At 37.5% G+C, this 17,595-nt stretch overlaps 2 protein-coding genes, 1 long non-coding RNA gene and 1 pseudogene across 8 annotated transcripts; 3 read left to right on the forward strand and 1 right to left on the reverse strand.

Annotated features, from left to right (window-relative positions):
* Nucleotides 1–1,481: 1,481 nt before the first annotated feature.
* Nucleotides 1,482–6,714, reverse strand: LOC147942781 (uncharacterized). 2 transcript variants are annotated; one of them, XR_015559177.1, is made up of 4 exons: nt 6,354–6,714; nt 1,993–2,083; nt 1,779–1,913; nt 1,482–1,690 (listed from the first exon to the last, which is right to left on the reverse strand). It is a non-coding gene; the product is annotated as an uncharacterized LOC147942781 (long non-coding RNA). The 2 variants fall into 2 exon arrangements; XR_015559178.1 differs by having other exon boundaries at nt 1,775–1,913; nt 6,354–6,607.
* Nucleotides 6,715–7,348: 634 nt separating this feature from the next.
* Nucleotides 7,349–9,412, forward strand: LOC104793797 (phospholipase A1-IIdelta-like; annotated as a pseudogene).
* A 2,122-nt stretch (nt 9,413–11,534) lies between these two features.
* LOC147942782 (uncharacterized) lies at nt 11,535–13,056 on the forward strand. 2 transcript variants are annotated; one of them, XM_087453295.1, is made up of 6 exons: nt 11,535–11,711; nt 11,809–11,898; nt 11,994–12,156; nt 12,234–12,272; nt 12,409–12,587; nt 12,673–13,056. In XM_087453295.1, the coding sequence occupies exons 3-6, from the start codon at nt 12,119–12,121 to the stop codon at nt 12,873–12,875; spliced, it is 459 nt and encodes a 152-aa protein (XP_087309421.1). In that variant the 5' UTR covers nt 11,535–11,711; nt 11,809–11,898; nt 11,994–12,118; the 3' UTR covers nt 12,876–13,056. The 2 variants fall into 2 exon arrangements, 1 of the variants encoding a protein (XP_087309421.1); XR_015559210.1 differs by having other exon boundaries at nt 11,538–11,711; nt 12,234–12,327.
* Nucleotides 13,057–14,952: 1,896 nt separating this feature from the next.
* Nucleotides 14,953–16,528, forward strand: LOC104791399 (uncharacterized). 4 transcript variants are annotated; one of them, XM_010517277.3, is made up of 6 exons: nt 14,953–15,180; nt 15,278–15,367; nt 15,460–15,621; nt 15,702–15,795; nt 15,877–16,056; nt 16,142–16,528. In XM_010517277.3, the coding sequence occupies exons 3-6, from the start codon at nt 15,523–15,525 to the stop codon at nt 16,333–16,335; spliced, it is 567 nt and encodes a 188-aa protein (XP_010515579.1). In that variant the 5' UTR covers nt 14,953–15,180; nt 15,278–15,367; nt 15,460–15,522; the 3' UTR covers nt 16,336–16,528. The 4 variants fall into 4 exon arrangements, with proteins under 4 accessions (XP_010515579.1, XP_087309419.1, XP_087309420.1 ...); XM_087453293.1 differs by having other exon boundaries at nt 15,002–15,180; nt 15,463–15,621; XM_087453294.1 differs by having other exon boundaries at nt 15,017–15,180; nt 15,463–15,621; nt 15,982–16,056.
* The last annotated feature ends 1,067 nt before the right edge of the window (nt 16,529–17,595 follow it).

A 17,595-nucleotide genomic window follows, 5' to 3' on the forward strand; every position in this document is an offset into this window, starting at 1 on the left:
ATTATTCTTTCGCATCACTACTGAACCGGAATGGCTAAACCGGTCATGCCAAACAATGAGATTTTCACAAAGCACTATCTTCTAGATAATGCATGTAATCTCTAAAATAATTTTGTTGTCTTGGGTAATACTTATGATTTCAAAGTATTTTTCTTCGCTTATTGTCTCAACATGATTACGTTTCAAATCCTCAAGATTTGCTCATTCATATGAGTGATTAAACTCATTTGGGTGTGAACATAATCTTATATTTGTTCAAGCACCTCTGTATGTGGGATTCATGAACTCTCCCCCTCGAGATGATGACACTTCATGTCTATCAATCTCGATTTGAATCCCGCTCTGTAATTAATAACATTCTCAAATTGGGTAATGTAGTATATCTTAGACCCTTTTGACTTTGAGACTTGGGAGACTATAACACATTAATATCAAACTGTGTTTCCATAGACAATAGTATATATACTCTTCAAGAGCTTTCAATACTTTTTCTACTACTTCTTAATATTGTAGTAGAATAGTGGAAACCCTTTATAGCATAAAGTCATATTCACTTCAAGGAATATACCAGCCCAATATAATGTGATTCACATCAACATCTCATAATTTTACTCATTCACAAATAACAAGATTATAAAAATTTAAAAATATATCCTTCACTATATTTTTAAAATTTAATGTCACACATGACGAAATATTAGTTATCGGGTTTAGGGTGCATTTGTTATAATGAAGATATATAACTCAATATGAATTTAATATTAGGTGTTGACAAGTTTACTATTGAACAAGACTAGTTCATAACTTCATTATTGAGAATAAATCACTACAAGAATATTGACTTTTTGTAACGTCCAAAAAACGCTATCTAAAGATACTATAACGTTTTATGAAGCGCTCTATCATCGCTAGTTATAATAGGTTTGCCACTTTTGATAGCGGTTTTTAGCATTGCTATCGTATCTTCATTAAATATAACATTTTTTTCAATGCTCTCATATATTCAACCATAGCAATTGTAATTTGCTATTAATTGTTACAACAAATTTTGTATAAATTATAATTTACCAGGATTATTTTTTTTTGGTTTTTGGATAATTTGACAAATTAAAAGAGACAATACCATAATTTTATTCTATTTCTATAAAACAATGATACAAAATATCATTACAAAGTACAAATACATAATTAAAAAATATAACTCTTGTATTTAAACTTGTGAATATTCTACACTTGAACCCATAATCTTTGAAATGTTTTTGAAACCAACCACCTACTGCTCCAATAACCTTAGAACATGAATACTGGTGTTACTCATATAGTTACTCTTATTAAAAAAATAAGAAAAAGATGAGAGATAAAAGTAAAAAGAAGAGTAACCCTCCTTGCTGGAGTATTTTGAGAACGCTGTGAGAAACGTTCCTCGACATGTGGCGTTCATTTATTGGTACATATTTTTAAAAATAAATAAAAAATAAAAATGTGTAATAAATTTTTTACTTTTTTGTTTTCTGACCAACATTTACACATCATAAATTAAAGACTCACAAGATACGAGATACTAAAACAAATCTACATTATTTACATGTACCATGGAGCTTGTAGTTACTCCGATGTAACCAGCCTTTCAAGTCTTCATTCTCCTTCTCTATTATACTTAAGGACTTAAAGACCCAAAAGTAGCAACGTCCTGTACCCAAAAACATTTGTAAGAGCACATTTAAACAACATATATGGACATAAGAAAAGAACAAGATCATCAATAGAAACATACGAACATTACGCAATGATGCTATTCAAGGAGGTCAAAACTTTGAGAAGGTGGGCTTAACCCCTCATTCTCCATCTCTATTTTCATAACTGCAATGTAGCCACAACACTTACGGCCTTGTAGTCCCAACAGTAGCAACATCCTGCACCCAAAAATATTTTTAAGAACAGAGTTAAACAACACAGATGAGGAAAGAGTGGAGAGTTGTAGAAGACACTTACATGGGGGATCGACATATCCGCTTTAGATGAAGAACATCATAGCTGCTTTCTCTAGATCCATTAACCTTATCGACTTAGGTTTCTCAAATCCCTTTCAAAGAACACCAAGAAAAACAAATAAATGACAGCTAAATTTTTTTTTTTTGGTAAAAGGTTAAATTTATACCAAATTTTCTGATTTTCTCTGTACATGTTGATACAACTTATTTAAGGGAAATAAACTAGAAAGGGAAATTAATATAACTGAAATAAGAGCCAAGAAACAAGCTAGGGAGAGATAGAAGCCGATCCCTTAAGGACCGATCCAGGGTGGCTTGAACTGAAGCTGCTGGTGTTGATGTGTTGGTGAAGATCCTTGCATTCCGCTCCCGCCAAATGAAGTAACAAGCTGCCTGCAAGATCAGTTTGACGAGAGTTGCTTCCTGGGATTGAGAATTAGATCGTGCCTGGAGGATCTAGGGAGAAATAGACGAGAGATCCTGCGGAGGAGATGGGCAGACTCTAGAAGCGAAAGCGTCCCAGACAGAGGTAGAGAAGGTGCACTCGAAGAAGAGATGAGAGTGAGATTCAATACCAGAAGAGCAGAGGACGCAGCCTGCAGGTACCGTGAGGCCCCAGCTTCGCATTCTGTCCTTTGTAGGCAGTCTCCCAAGCATAGCAAGCCAAGTTATGAAAGAATAGCGTGGCACTGCTTCCTTGAACCAGACAATTTTGTACCAAGGCACCGTGGGAGAGTGAGGGCGAAGCTGCTCCCAAGTTTCCTTTGAAGAGAATAAACCTGCGTAAACTCCCGAAGACCGACGCCAGAGAAAAGTATCATCTCCATTTGAATCCGCAGGTGGGGAGATGGTAGTGAGCAACTCCATAAAAGATTGTTGCTGTTCAGATCGTGCTGCAGGCATCCGCCATTCCCCTTCCCTTACCGCATCAGAGATATGAGCATGTTTCCTGATTCTCAGTTGTCTTGGTCCATTAGCTCCAAGAAAATCGATCAAAGGAGATAGTGCACACCAGTTGTCATACCAAAAGGAGATTGTTCTACCATTACCAATTTCACAGTATAGAAAATCCTTGAGGAGGGGTTTCAGCTTTATCAGACCACGAACTGATCTGGAGAGTCGTTGAGAGTCTTCCATAGCCCAGTAGCTCTTTCGATGGAAAACATTCCCTCGTAACCAAGCAACCCACAGGGAGCCTGCGTTGGCAAACAAGTTCCAAATTAACTTCAGCTGAAAAACAATCTGGAAGTCCTCCAATCTCCTAATGCCGAGGCCACCTTCTTCCTTAGGCCTACACACATCTTTCCAAGCCACTCTCGCCCCAACTGCTGTTCCCACTTTGTTTTTCCATAGAAAAGCGGCGCAGAGTGAGTCCACCTTTTCATAGAAACCCTTCGGGAGGTTGAAGACAGAACTCAAGAAATTAACCATGCCATATATAACGGAGGAGATGAGCCTGATTTATCCTGCAAAGGATAATAACTTAATTGTCCAAGAGTGAAGCTTCAATTTGATTCTCTCTAGAAAAGGCTGAAGCGTAGCAAGCGAAATCCTAGCAGGGTTAAGCGGCAAGCCTAGATATCTCGTTGGAAAAGAGACTACTTTGATTCCTGAGAGAGCACTGAGGTCACCCACTTCAGCATCCGAGTATCCCCCAAAGAAAATTTCAGACTTAGCTGGATTCATGTCCAAACCACTGAACAATTTGAACTGGCTCATAACCTCTGCAACTCCCGTGAGAGAGCAGCTTGATCCATTTGTGAAAACAAGGAGATCATCTGCAAATAAAAGATGGGTGACCTGCGGAGAAGAGCACAGAGGGTGCAGTTGTATTTTCTCAGTTGCAGCAGCCGATTCTAGAAGCTTGGAGAGGACCTCCATCACCATTATGAAGAGATAGGGAGAGATTGGGTCTCCTTGTCTGATACCTTTCTTCCCAGGAAAGAAACCGGCCAGTTCTCCATTGATCGAGACAGAGAAACGAGGAGAGGAGATACATTCCTTGATCCACGTACAAAAAAGGGGGGGGGAAACCCCTGTGCTTCCAACACTTTCAGTACAAAATCCCAACAAACCGTATCAAATGCCTTGCGAATGTCTACTTTGATCATACAGCTCCTTGGGCACGAGGCTTTTTGATAGTCCCTTATCAGATCCGAGGCTAGCAACACATTGTCTCCGAGGCTTCTTCCTTTCAAGAAAGCAGCCTGGTTTGGACTGATACACTCGAGCAGAATCGGCTTTAATCTATTGGCAATAATCTTAGAAATGAGTTTATAAATCAGATTGCAGCAACTTATTGGCCGAAAGTCCCCTAGCTTGCTTGCTTGAGGCACCTTGGGTATGAGGGCTAAGATGGTAGTGTTAAAATCCTTTAGAAGACGCCCATTCCTGAAAAATTCCTGAACTGCTTCCACTACCTCATTACCAACGACATCCCAAGAAGCTCTGAAGAATTCCACAGAAAACCCATCTGGACCTGGACTTTTGTTCAGCGGCATTGCTAGGAGAACCGCTTTTATTTCCTCTGGAGTGATAGGACTTAAAAGCAGCTGACTTTGTACATCAGTGCAGCGGAAAGGTAGTAGCTCTCGCAACGTGTCAACTGTGGCGGGAGAGGTAGGCATGTCAGTTTGACCCAAGATACCTTCAAAGTAGGATGCTGCGTAAGACTTAATCTCATTAGCATTCATTATCCGTCTATCATTATGATCGCACAGCAGGTGAATATGATTCCTGGCTGCCCTTTCCATCACCGACTTATGAAAAAAAGAAGTGTTCTTGTCCCACAAGTGTAGCCAAAGAACCTTCGACTTCTGTCTGTAGAATTTCTCCTCTGCCTTAATCAGGACCTGCCAGAGAGTCCTTGCTTGATGTTCTTCAGTAGCAGTCTGCACATCTGGCGAGGAGAGAAGGAGTCGCTGCAGTGTAGCAATCTTAGCTGCCTGTGACTTGACTCGAACACTGATACCACTGAAATGTCGTTTGTTAAGTTTCCTCAAAACAGGTTTCAGTTTTCTTAGGGCCCGGACCAACTTGAATTGGGATGTTCCTTGAATAGACGAAGGGGACCAAACCTGCGAAATAGTCTGGTGATAATCAGGATGGTCAATCACATGTTGGAAGAACTTGAAGGGCTTGCGGATCTGCCGCCTCATCGCTGGAACTTGAAAAAAACAAGGCGCGTGATCTGATTGCTGAGGCTCCATATAATCAGCAAAAGACTCAAGGTGTTGAGAGGCCCATGCCTGATTGATGAGTGCATGGTCTATTTTCTTGGAGATGGGGTTGTGATCTTGATTATTCCACCAAGAGAAAGGAAGACCCTGAGCTTGAGCTTCGAACAACTCCGCTTCTTGCAATGCGATCATGAAGTCATCAACACCAGTGGTATCCACATCCTGAGAGAGATGATCAGAGTGATTTGAAAGACGGAGGATTTGGTTAAAATCACCCACCACCGCCCATGGGCAGCGGCTTACTGGAGTGGTATCATGAAGCCGGATCAGGTCCTCCCACAGTGGCAGACGGTCTTCCGGAAGATTGTGACCATAGACAAAAAAGAGTAATATTTAAACTCAAAGTTGAGATATATATACCGCATGTAACCAGTTGAGCAGAGGACTGATACACTAATACAGAGACTGAGGGGTCCCAACACACAACAATCCTCGCGGTGTTGTGATGGTCAAAATTGCCAAAAAAGTTCCAACCAACTGGAATAGCTCTTGCAACTCTGCTTGCATTATTCGACTGAATATGCGTTTCAAGGAACGCTCCAAAAAGTGGCCTATGGATGGAGATCCATTCTTTTATAAAGTCCTGACACCTGGTACTATTCAGACCTTTTATATTCCACACAAAAAACATCGATAAAGGGGATTAATGTGACAACATGGCCTTGCGGTCACTTCTCCTGTTAGAAACAAAGATAAACGGACCTTCTGACTCCTGCACGAGGTCTTGAGCAACCGTTGTCCCTTCGTCAGGCGGCTCAGATTCGACAGGGACTAGGTCCTCCACCGAAGCCATAACAGAGGTTGGTGCACGATAAATCTCTGAAGCCAGCCAATCCAAAATTTGATTTTTAACTCCAAACAAACAAAGGTTTTCAAATGTCGGTGGGAAAGAAATCCACAGATCTGGAGGCATCATAATAGTAAGAAGAGGAAGAATCAGAGGAACATGAGGGGTGCTGGCATCGACGGTGTCGTTTCGAGCTAAGACAGATCTTCTTCGGTACCTTGAGGATTTCGTCGAAGGAGAAGCATGGTTTCGAATTTGGGGGGAATGGGTGACGAATCAATACAAAACCTAGATCTCAACATTCAATTGGAAGAGAAATCGACCAGAACTACTTACCAACGACCTTGGCTTCCTCCGAACTCATCACCGGATCGTAGATATGAATCTCAGGAAAAATAATTAGGGTTAGGTGTGAGATAAAATCATAGCAACGAAGCAACCTCACAAAGAGAAAGAGAGAGAGACTATTCTCAATCTCATGTAGAGGGATTTAAATAAGTATTCGGTGAGGAACAGAGATAGTGAGAAAAAAGTTTGATAAGTAAAACAGTGGAGTCAGAGGGAGAGTAAATTAGGGTTAGTGGGTGAATAAAATTTTGAGAGCCGCTTCTTTTTTTCACTAAGTAGTTAGGGGGGCAAATATTTTTTTTTTGTTCGCGTGAATGATGCATAGAGTTTTAGAACTTACTAGTGCTATATATATATTACATGTCTTTAAAACGTTTTTAACATTAAAATCTGACCAACCATACATAGCGTTTGTACTTTGGCAAAGGCTGTCTAAAACAGAGAGATATACCAATTATAGCAGAAAGGTGTTAAACGCTATATTAATACTTCAATTTCTTGTAGTGAATTAAAAGTGGCTCTCACGATTATATATAAGCAAAATCTCAAGTGTTTTAATTTACACAACGCATACAACATTCACACAAGAAATCAAATCATAGTCGAGCCAACATTGGAAGAGCTTGATTGCTTGCGTTTCCATCAAAACATTATACATTGAACTTATATATTTTGACGTTTTTTTTTTTTCTTTTCTTTTTTACTTAGGTTAATTGCTTTTAAAATCATTTTTAATTCAGTTTGTTTGCGTATAAATGGTACGAGTAGATACAAGAATTGCTAGAGCTATACAAGGACGAGAAACCTAGCATAGTGTTCATAACTCTGCTTCTTGTAACAAACACAATAGCCGTCACTGGCGGCACATCGCTATCGCCGCTTGTAACGTTTTCCGCAATTAATTAAGGGACATAACAATGTGAGTGTATTGCATGCACGTGAATTATGAAATTGATCTCATCACTCGATATCCAGCTAAGATAATGGGATACGTCAACATTGGGACCAAACTCGAAATTGATACGAGAGTTTCACCTTTTCTTAAGGAAACTCATCATCCTGGTGATTGGCATAACCTTCAGGCAATTCATTCTATTCAATTTGCTTTATTTCAGGGTAAATTTGAATATAATCAGATTTTAAACAAACAAAAATAAAATCATCTACGTTTGCATTTTGCAGTAGTTTTTAATATTTTCCTAATGAAAATATTAATATTGTAGAAAATCTTGGTTGACTTGTTTTCACATAAAAACATGCATGCAAACACAAACGATTGACGTTTGAATTTGAACCATCTATAGTCACATGTAAGTAGAACCGACATTGGTGTTTTTGTTAACGGTTATGGTTTGGGGTGGGATGCGCAGGCGATGTTACATGTAGTAGCGGGATGGAACGGAAAGAATGGGAAGTTCGAGATGAAAGTGACCGAAACATAGCCTTGGTTAACAAATATCGTGTTCACTATTGAAAGAAGAATTAATGTTTGGTTCCCAAGTGTTGGTGGGTCGAGAAAAACCAAGGCATGCTCAAAACAGAGGATGGCCATTGGGTCATGGCCACTCTCGACGACGAAGACAAGATTGTTATATATGCCAATAATATTCCAACACCATGTATAACCTTTTCATCACCACAACCACTTGTATAAAGTAAAAAAAAAAGAAACTTAAATTGAGAAAGGGAAAAAAAAAATTGTTACATATAAAACCCAAGAACCAAGAGTCACTTATTATCTCCTTACTCACACAAATTTTCTCTAGTGGCTACAACAACATTATGGGAAGAGCTCTTAGGCTCAAAGAATTGGGACACTCTCTTAGACCCGTTAGACCAATCACTTCGTGAACTCATCTTACGTTGCGGAGACTTTTGTCAAGCCACCTACGATGCATGCCTTTCGTCAACGACCAAAACTCAAAGTACTGTGGAGCCAGCCGCTACGGCAAATCTTCTTTCTTCGACAAGGTCATGCTCGAATCCGCGCGCTTCTGAATATTAGGTAGCAAGCTTACTCTATGCCACAGCTCGCGTTGCTCTCCCCCAAGGTCTGCTTCTCAATTCAAAATCAGTCAATCACGAGATGCTTGGGACCGAGAGTCTAACTGCTGGTTTGGCTACATTGCAGTCACATCTGATGAACGGACTAAGGCTTTAGGACGCCGTAAGATCTATGTAGCTTTGAGAGGAACAAGTAGGAACTACGAGTGGGTCAATGTCTTGGGGGTTAGGTACACTTCAGCTGACCCATTGCTGCATGGTCCGGAGCAGGATGAATCTGGTGTAGTCGAAGGTACGACTTTTGATAGTGACAGTGAAGACGAAGAAGGGTGCAAGGTGATGCTCGGGTGGCTCACAATCTATACTTCTAATCAACCCAAATCGAAATTTACCAAGCTGAGTCTACGGTCACAGTTGCTAGCTAGCATCAAGGAGCTTCTACTGAAGTATAAGGACGACAAACCGAGCATTGTATTGACTGGACATAGCTTGGGAGCTACAGAGGCTGTTCTAGCCGCCTATTATATAGCCGAGAACGCCACCAAAGATGATGTTCCGGTCACTGCTATAGTATTTGGTTGTCCACAGGTTGGAAACAAGAATTTCATAGACGAAGCAATGCTTCACAAAAACTTGAAGATCCTACATGTAAGGAACACGATTGATCTCTTAACTCGATATATATATATATATATATATATATATATATATATATATATATATATATCCAGGGAGAATTTTAGGGTATGTGCACATGGGAATCAACTTTGTGATCGATACAAAGAAGTCACCGTTCCTAAGAGATTCAAGGAATCCGGGGGATTGGCGTAATCTTCAGGTAAGAGTCTGCTTCAATTTTGACTACAAAGATACAGAGACGAAACTTGTACATATTCCTTTTCCATATATGTGCATGCGATGCTACATGTGGTAGCTGGATGGAATGGGAAGAAAGGAGAGTTTAAACTGATGGTGAAGAGAAGTATTGCTTTAGTAAACAAGTCATGCGAGTTCTTGAAAGATGAGTGTTTAGTGCCAGGATCTTGGTGCATCTTGGTGGAGAAGAACAAAGGACTGATCAGGAACGAAGATGGTGAATGGGTTATTGCTCCAGTTGAAGAACCTGAATTCTAATATTGTATTTCTGTATTTTTTTTAATTTCTTTTAAAGTTCATGTTGAATCAACAATAAGCAGTTCTTGTATTTGGAATGATTTCCACTCTACATCCTTGTGAGGTCTTGGATTTGAAGATCAACAACTGAATGTGTTGTTCCTCTTGTTTCTTGATTAATATCCCTGCGTTTTCGTTAAAGTTTCACCGCGTCTCCTGTATGATCCTGCTCCATGAAGGAGAAACCACAATCGTTGCTTGTGGAAGAAGAAACAGAACTGAAACGCATCAGATCTTGGGAATTAAACCCGTCAAGAGATGAAGAGTTATACTCATGTTTCCCGGAAAGACCGTCTACAGTCCCCGGAAAGTTGTGAGACAATGAACAAAACAAGGCCAGGGGATATACTTACTAGTTTGGTCGACATTAGGCTGCTGAGATTATTAAAAATCTCCGACAACATATGATAAAAAGAAAGAGAGACCTATGAGAAATTCGAGTTATAGATGATAGTCCCTTAAGGACAAAAGAGGAGGGAGCTAACATGATCTTTTGAAAGTCAATGGGAGTCAAATCGAAGATCAAATAAATTTAACATGAAATGACAATTCGATATCTATTAGAAAAACAATCGCATATAATATTTTAGAGATAACAGAATATATTGTAGGTGGTGGTCTTCTCTTCCGTTAGACCAGACCGGTTCAAACATGTGAAATCTTTATAAACAAAACTATTCTGATTTGTACGTTTGCGTTGAAATGTGAGATTTTTGGTTTAATAGTAGTGAGTGTCAAACATAATTTGGTAGTACTATTCCATTAGTAAAATTTGAAATATGTAATATTTTATAATAGGAGTTACTATAATAATCAACCTTACAGCCTATGGAAAGGCCACTGGACAATAAATTAACCAAGCAAAGTCTTCAATCATTTTTGGAGATAAGGTGGAAGATATTGTCAAGTTGGAGATTCAAAACAATTTGGGGATTGTAAATGAAGGTGGAACTGGTAAGTATTTAGGCCTTCGTGAGTGCTTTAGTGGTTCAAAAGTGGAAATGATTAGTTATATAAAAAGACAAATTAAATGCTAAAGTGTCGGGTTGGGATGCAAAAACCCTTTCTATAAAAGGTAAGGAAGTATTGATCAAATCAGTAGCGATGACAATGCCGGTGTTTGCCATGTTTTACTTTAAACTGCCAAAGGCTACGTGTGCCAATCTGTCAAGTGCAGTCGAGAACTATTGATGTAGTTTGAAGTGAAAGTCACCAAAAAATCCATTGGATTAGGTTGGAAAAACTCTCTCTGCCCCAAGACTTAGGTGGCATGGGGTTCCGTGACATCAGTTTGTTTAACGAAGCCTTTTTAGCCAAGCGATCCAATTCCCCCACAGTCTTTTCTCCAAAGTTATAAAGTGGAGATACTACCCAAACTCTTCTTTGGTGGAGGCATGTTTATGAAAAAGGCCTTTTTATAGGTGGAGAAGCATTATATTTGACAAATATCTCTTTAAAAAATACTATATTAAAACGATAAATACAATTTATATCTAGTGAGAATTATGTTAAATAACTTATGTTATTTTTTTTAACTTATTGATTCATTATTTATTAATTAATAATTTAATATACATGCTTAATCAATTAATTCTTTTTTGTTTACATATGTTATATCTAATTGAGAACACACATATAATATAATTAGTGTATAATTGAAAATACATTGGTTTTTTTTAATTTTTTTTTAAAAAATTTAGGAAAAGAATTTTTTTTAGATGTAAACATGTAAGTTTTATGCAGATATAATTTTTTCATAATTATATGTCCTACCATGTTTAAAAAAAAAATTACTATGTTGACATATGTCAACATCTGATTCATGATCTTGCAAATGAGAAACTTTATATAATAATTAATAAGATAAGATACTAGTAATTAAATTGTTTGGATTCAATGTTAGTATATTTATTTATTTCCCTAAAATCTAAATAGTTAAACCAATAGAAAATAAACAGGAACAAAAAGGTGGAGGTGAAATTAAGAAGTGGTGGGGAAATCATAAAAACAGTAGATTGTAAATTAAAGATAAAAGCATACTTCACTATCTCTCAAAACCCCCAAATCCATTATGAGAAAACAGGAATTGAATCTTACAAAAAAAAAAAAAAAATCACAAGCGAATCTGAAATGGCTGAAATTGCGGAGATCATCATCGACGATCCGGAGGTAATATGATTCACTGTTCCTATTGATCTCTCTATATATTCTGATTCAATGTCTCATGGTACAAGAGAGTCTGATTTTTTTTGGTTTTGTTCATCAGTTGAACGCGGTTGTTGCCGCAACTTCTCAAAGATCAGGAATCCACCATGAAACGGCTGAAATGGTGGAGGCCATCATCGACGATCTGGAGGTAATTTGATTCACTATTGATACGAAAATATATATGTTCTGATTCAATGTCTCATGGTACAAGAAAGTCTGATTTTATTTGGTTTTGTTCATCAGTTGAATGTTGTTGTTGCCGCAACTTCTCAAGGATCAGAAATCCACCGTGACAAAGCTTTGTATCTGCTTGTCAAATTCAAATTGGGACTTAAAGAGATTTGAAAGAGCAAGTAGAACTCTCAATCATGCTCGTGAAACCGAATCTGGCATGCGTTATGCTGAGGTTTGTGCCATCAAATCTTTTTTTCTCATGACCCCCGTTAACCTCGTTACTGATTGTTTTTTTTTTCTTTTCTGAAGGAGGATTTTTCATTCTGCGGCAACTGTCATCTTCAAAAGGTCATAATACCTATTACTGATTGTGGTTGCTTGCTATGTAATGATTGCATAAGCAGTGAGTTTCTTTTGCTTGTGTCTACTTTCTAAGCTTACTGTTAATTAGTACTTATTTCTAAGTCTGTTTTTGAATTTGCAGCCATGTATCTAATATGGTTAAAGAAGGATCTGTGCTCGCCCTTTGCCCCATTTGCATGAAGTACTACCTAACTTCTAGGTTTCTTTCTGAAACACTCTTTCCAGCTGGGCGTAATGAGTGGACTAATCTCTTGATTGAAGACTTTAAAGAGAAAACAAAGAATAACTTCATTTCTCAAGGTAATGTTTATAATTAATAAAACTCTAACCACTTCTTTTATGTGTTTCATGGAACGCTTTCTCTGATATGATCACTTTTGGCCAGGTGTTGAAGTTGTGTGGAATCACAAACACATCATTGGTGCTTTCTTCTTTGCCTTATATGTGATCCCTAAGTCAATCAATAGTCTCCACACCATTGCCAACTCCCTTGATGAGTTAAAAACAACTTTTGTGGATCTCAAAAGTGGACTCAAATCTTGGATAGAGGATCATCCAAGAACTGTGGGTGCATTGAAGAATCTGTAGGATCAGTTTGAAGATGGGGGCTCTCCTTCAAGCCCTTGGTTCTGGGGGAAATTTGTTAGGTCAATCAAAAGCCTCCTCTGTTTCTTTTTGCGAGAACAATGAACAAGTTGTATTTATTTTCACCTTATTTACTTACTAAGATACAATATGTTAACGGAAATGTTAACTCTCCTTTTTTATTCTTGGTCGTATGCCTCCAACTTACGTTATCTTTTCTAGCCTATGCCATCATACCTTTAAGTAGAAAATATTATGATTGGGTTTATTTATGACATCTATTATACCGGGGTTGAGTGTATAAAATTGTCATAGATGCCATAAGTGTAAAATATAAAAGATCACGTAAGTTGGAGGCATAGGCTGGGATGCAAAAACCCTTTCCATAGAAGATAAGGAAGTATTGATCAAATCAGTAGCGATAACGATGCCGGTGTTTGCCATGTCCTGCTTTAAACTGTCAAAGGCTACGTGTGCCAATCTGTCAAGTGCAGTCGCGAACTATTGATGTAGTTTGAAGCTATGATGCACGGGGACGCCTGTCGACCACCGTCTCCCGTCCCGGATTCGTTACGGGGACGGATACCTGACGGGGACAGCGAAGAAACGTTTCTCAACCGTTTCAGAGACAGTAGGGACGGGAAGCAGAAAAAGGAAACGGGAAGGTACGGAAACGGGGACGTCTCCGAGTCGTTTTTAACATAATTGAAGTGTCCCCGTTTTAGAATAGGCAATTTAACCTCTTTTTTATAGAAAAACTCAAACAATAAAGGAATGATAGGGCATATTCTAGGGCATACGGCTTATATATAACGATTCACTTCCCTGCGCCCCTGTTTATATAAACGATTCACTAGTCTTTGACGTCTTCTCTGCTTTCCTTCACGAAACGTCAAAACCAGAACACATACGTCTCTTCTTTTCTTTTCTATTTTGACTAATATTATTCAATGATCGTTGTTTGATTATTTGCTATTCATGTGTGTGATCGTTGATAGACTGATCGTTTGTGATCGTTGATAGAATAATATTATTCAATGATCTTTGTTTGCTATTCATGTATGTGATCGTTGTTTGCTATTCATGTGTGTGATCGTTGATCGACATCGTTTGGTTACTTTCTTTGTTTAATCAGATGAACAATTCTCAAAGACCGGGTGAGAATATTGGTAGTAGTAGTGCTGCCGCTGGTAATGAATCTACAAGTTCTACGAATGAAAGTGATGAGGCTCCACTCTGGAGTTATGTGACGAAAATAGAGAAAGTAGGAGCAACAGGAGGCGAGGGAGACAAATTTTCTTCTATTTTGAGACTTATATTTATAATTATTATTTATGTTGAGACTTATATTTATAATTTTCTTATATGTTTATTGAAGTACCCATGCCATACCCGTATCTACTAATTTTTACTTTGACGTTTTCCGTCCCCGTTTCTATACCCGATTCCTGTTCCCGTACCCGTTTCAGTGCAACGTAGGTTTGAAGTGAAAGTCACCAAAAAATCCATTGGATTAGTTGGAAAAAACTCTCTCTGCTCAAAGACTTAGGTGGCATGGGGTTCCGTGACATCAGTTTGTTTAACGAAGCCCTTTTGGCCAAGCGATCCAGTTTCCCCACAGTCTTTTCTCCAAAGTTATAAAGTGGAGATACTACCCAAACTCTTTTTTCGTGGAGGCAGGTTTAAGAAAAAGGCCTTTTATAGGTGGAGAAGCATTATATTTGGCAAAAATCTCCTTAAAAAATATTATATTAAAATGATAAATACAATTTATATCTAGTGAGAATTATGTTAAATAACTTATGTTATTATTTTTTTAACTTCTTAATTCATTATTTATTGATTAATAATTTTTTTAGATGTAAACATGTAAGGTTTATATAGATATAATTTTTTCATAATTATATGTCCTACCATGTTTAAAACAAAAATATAATTATTTTGAGATATGTCAACATCTGATTGATGATCCTGAAAATGGCAAACTTTATAAAATAAGTAATAAGATAAGATACTTGTAATTAAATTATTTGGATTCAATGTTGTTATATTTATTTATTTCCCTGAAATCTAAATAGCTAAACCAATAGAAAATAAAAGGGAACAAAAAGGTGGAGGTGAAATTAAGTGGTGGGGAAATCATAAAAACAGTAGATTGTAAATGAAAGATAAAAGCATACTTTACTATCTCTCAAAACCCTCAAATCCAATCTGAGAAAACATGAATTGAATCTTACAAAAAAAAAAAAAAATCACAAGCGAATCTGAAATGGTTGATATGGCGGAGATCATCATCGACGATCCGAAGGTAATATGATTCACTGTTCTTATTGATCTCTCTATATGTTCTGATTCAATGTCTCATGGTACAAGAGAGTCTGATTTTGTTTAGTGTTGTTCATCAGTTGAACGCTGTTGTTGCCGCAACTTCTCAAGGATCAGGAATCCACCCCGAAACGGCTGAAATGGCGGAGACCATCATCGACGATCCAGAGGTAATTTGATTCACTATTGATACGAAACTATATGTTCTGATTCAATGTATATGGTACAAGAGAGTCTGATTTTGTTTGGTTTTGTTCATCAGTAGAACGCTGTTGTTGCCGCAACTTCTCAAGGATCATGAATCCACCGTGACAAAGCTTTGTATATGCTTGTAAATTCAAATTGGGACTTAAAGGGATTTGAGAGAGCAAGTAGAACTCTCAATCATGCTCGTGAAACCCAATCTGGCGTGCGTTATGCTGAGGTTTGTGCCATCAAATCTTTTTTTCTCATGACCCCCATTAACCTCGTTACTAATTGTTTTTTTTCTTCTTTTTTCTGAAGGAGGATTTTTCATTCTGTGGCAACTGTCAGCTTCAAAAGGCCATGATGCCTATTACTAATTGTGGTTGCTTGCTATGTAACGATTGCATAAGCAGTGAGTTTCTTTTGCTTGTGTCTACTTTCTAAGCTTACTGTTAATTAGTACTTATTTCTAAGTCTGTTTCGGAATTTGCAGCCCATGTATCTAATATGGTTAAAGAAGGATTTGTGCTTGCCCTTTGCCCCATTTGCATGAAGTACTATCTAACTTCTAGGTTTCTTTCTGAAACACTCTTTCCAGCTGTGCGTAATGAGTGGACTAATCTCCTGAGTGAAGACTTTAAAGAGAAAACAAAGAAAAACTTCATTTCTCAAGGTAATGTTTATAATTAGTAAAACTTTAGCCACCTCTTTTATGTGTTTCATGGAACGCTTTCTCTCATATGATCACTTTTGGCCAGGTGTTGAAGTTGTGTGGAATCACAAACACATCATTGGTGCTTTCTTCTTTGCCTTATATGTGATCTCTAAGTCAATCAATAATATCCACACCATTGCGAACTCCATTGATGAGTTGAAAACAACTTTTGTGGATCTCAAAAGTGGACTCAAATCTTGGATAGAGGATCATGCAAGAACTGTGGGTGCATTGTAGACTCTGCAGGATCAGTTTGAAGATGGGGGCTCTCCTTCAAGCCCTTGATTCTGGGGGAAATTTGTTAGGTCAATCTAAAGCTAGCCTCCTCTGTTTCTTTTTGCCAGAACAATGAATAAGTTGTATTTATTTTCACCTTATTTACTTACTTAGATACAATATGTTAATGGAAATGTTAGCTCTCCTTTTTTTATTCTTGGTCGTATGTCTCCAACTTCCTTGATCTTTTTTAGCCTATGCCATACCTTTAAGTAGAAAATATTATGATTGGGTTTATTTATGGCATCTATTATACCGGGGTTGAGTGTATAATATTGTTTTCTTACTTATGTTTTGGTTAGTATGGTTTAGGCTACGAAAGATCAAGATTAAAACTTCATTCAATTTCAGCTGAAGTATAGATAAGTTCCATGGAAACCCAATTCGAACTACACCTAATCGTTGTAATGTGTTTGATTTAATAATATCCCACTAAGTTACGAAAAACGCAAATGCTTTAAACCCGTACAATTTGAATTATCTGACCGATGTACTTGTGTTGACACACGTTGCATAGTGGACACACGTTGCATAGTGGACGCACGTTGATGAGAAAACTTTGGAGATTCATAACATTATTATACATATGATTTTTATTACAAGAATCTCGTACCAATAATGCCATTGCTTTCGCGCTTAATAGGTGAGGCAATGACTATCTTTTGAAACCTTAAAATATGCTCTACTCTAACAAAAGATATCGATTCCGTTCACATAGATTCTAACTGACAAGTGCTATAATCACTATGTCAGTATAGCTTAGTCCTAAATCCTTGTGTCGATCTTTGTCTCGTAATGGTCTTTGGAATTTATAATTTAGTAGTTGACCAAGAAAACACAACTACTAGTCCTTTGTTTTGTTTTGTTTGATTTGTTGGCTAAAAACAATTATCTGATAGACGGACTAAACCCAACTATTTGATTTTCGTCGTGTATTTCTCCATCGTACTTATAAATCATCAATCAGCCATTATCATTTAAAAAATTTCAGTTCTCCCTTCGAGTGGCTGATCCAGAACAAAATTTTATCTGGAGCACTTATAATTAATAATATAGTTAATAAAATATATATTTTTGTTTATGTTAAAGTAAATATTTTGTATTTTTAAATATATTATAAGGTTTGATTGTTTGAAGTCCAAAAAATGAGCCAAACTTTTTTAAAGTATTGTTTATACCGGTTCATGATGATGCTTAATTAGATACAAACTTATAATTCAT

This window comes from Camelina sativa, chromosome 6, assembly GCF_030686135.1.
Source record: "Camelina sativa cultivar CO46 ecotype springtype chromosome 6, ASM3068613v1".
NCBI lineage: Eukaryota > Viridiplantae > Streptophyta > Magnoliopsida > Brassicales > Brassicaceae > Camelina > Camelina sativa.

What these genes read in the sequence shown, in the direction of transcription:
- LOC147942782 (XM_087453295.1), top strand. Translation starts at nt 12,119, where the DNA reads ATGCTCGTGAAACCGAATCTGGCATGCGTTATGCTGAG. An exon ending in CTGGCATGCGTTATGCTGAG is followed by an intron (nt 12,157 to 12,233) that starts GTTTGTGCCATC and finishes TCTTTTCTGAAG; the next exon opens with GAGGATTTTTCATTCTGCGG. An exon ending in GAATAACTTCATTTCTCAAG is followed by an intron (nt 12,588 to 12,672) that starts GTAATGTTTATA and finishes ACTTTTGGCCAG; the next exon opens with GTGTTGAAGTTGTGTGGAAT.
- LOC104791399 (XM_010517277.3), top strand. Translation starts at nt 15,523, where the DNA reads ATGCTTGTAAATTCAAATTGGGACTTAAAGGGATTTGAGAGAGCAAGT. An exon ending in CTGGCGTGCGTTATGCTGAG is followed by an intron (nt 15,622 to 15,701) that starts GTTTGTGCCATC and finishes TTTTTTCTGAAG; the next exon opens with GAGGATTTTTCATTCTGTGG. An exon ending in ATGTAACGATTGCATAAGCA is followed by an intron (nt 15,796 to 15,876) that starts GTGAGTTTCTTT and finishes CGGAATTTGCAG; the next exon opens with CCCATGTATCTAATATGGTT.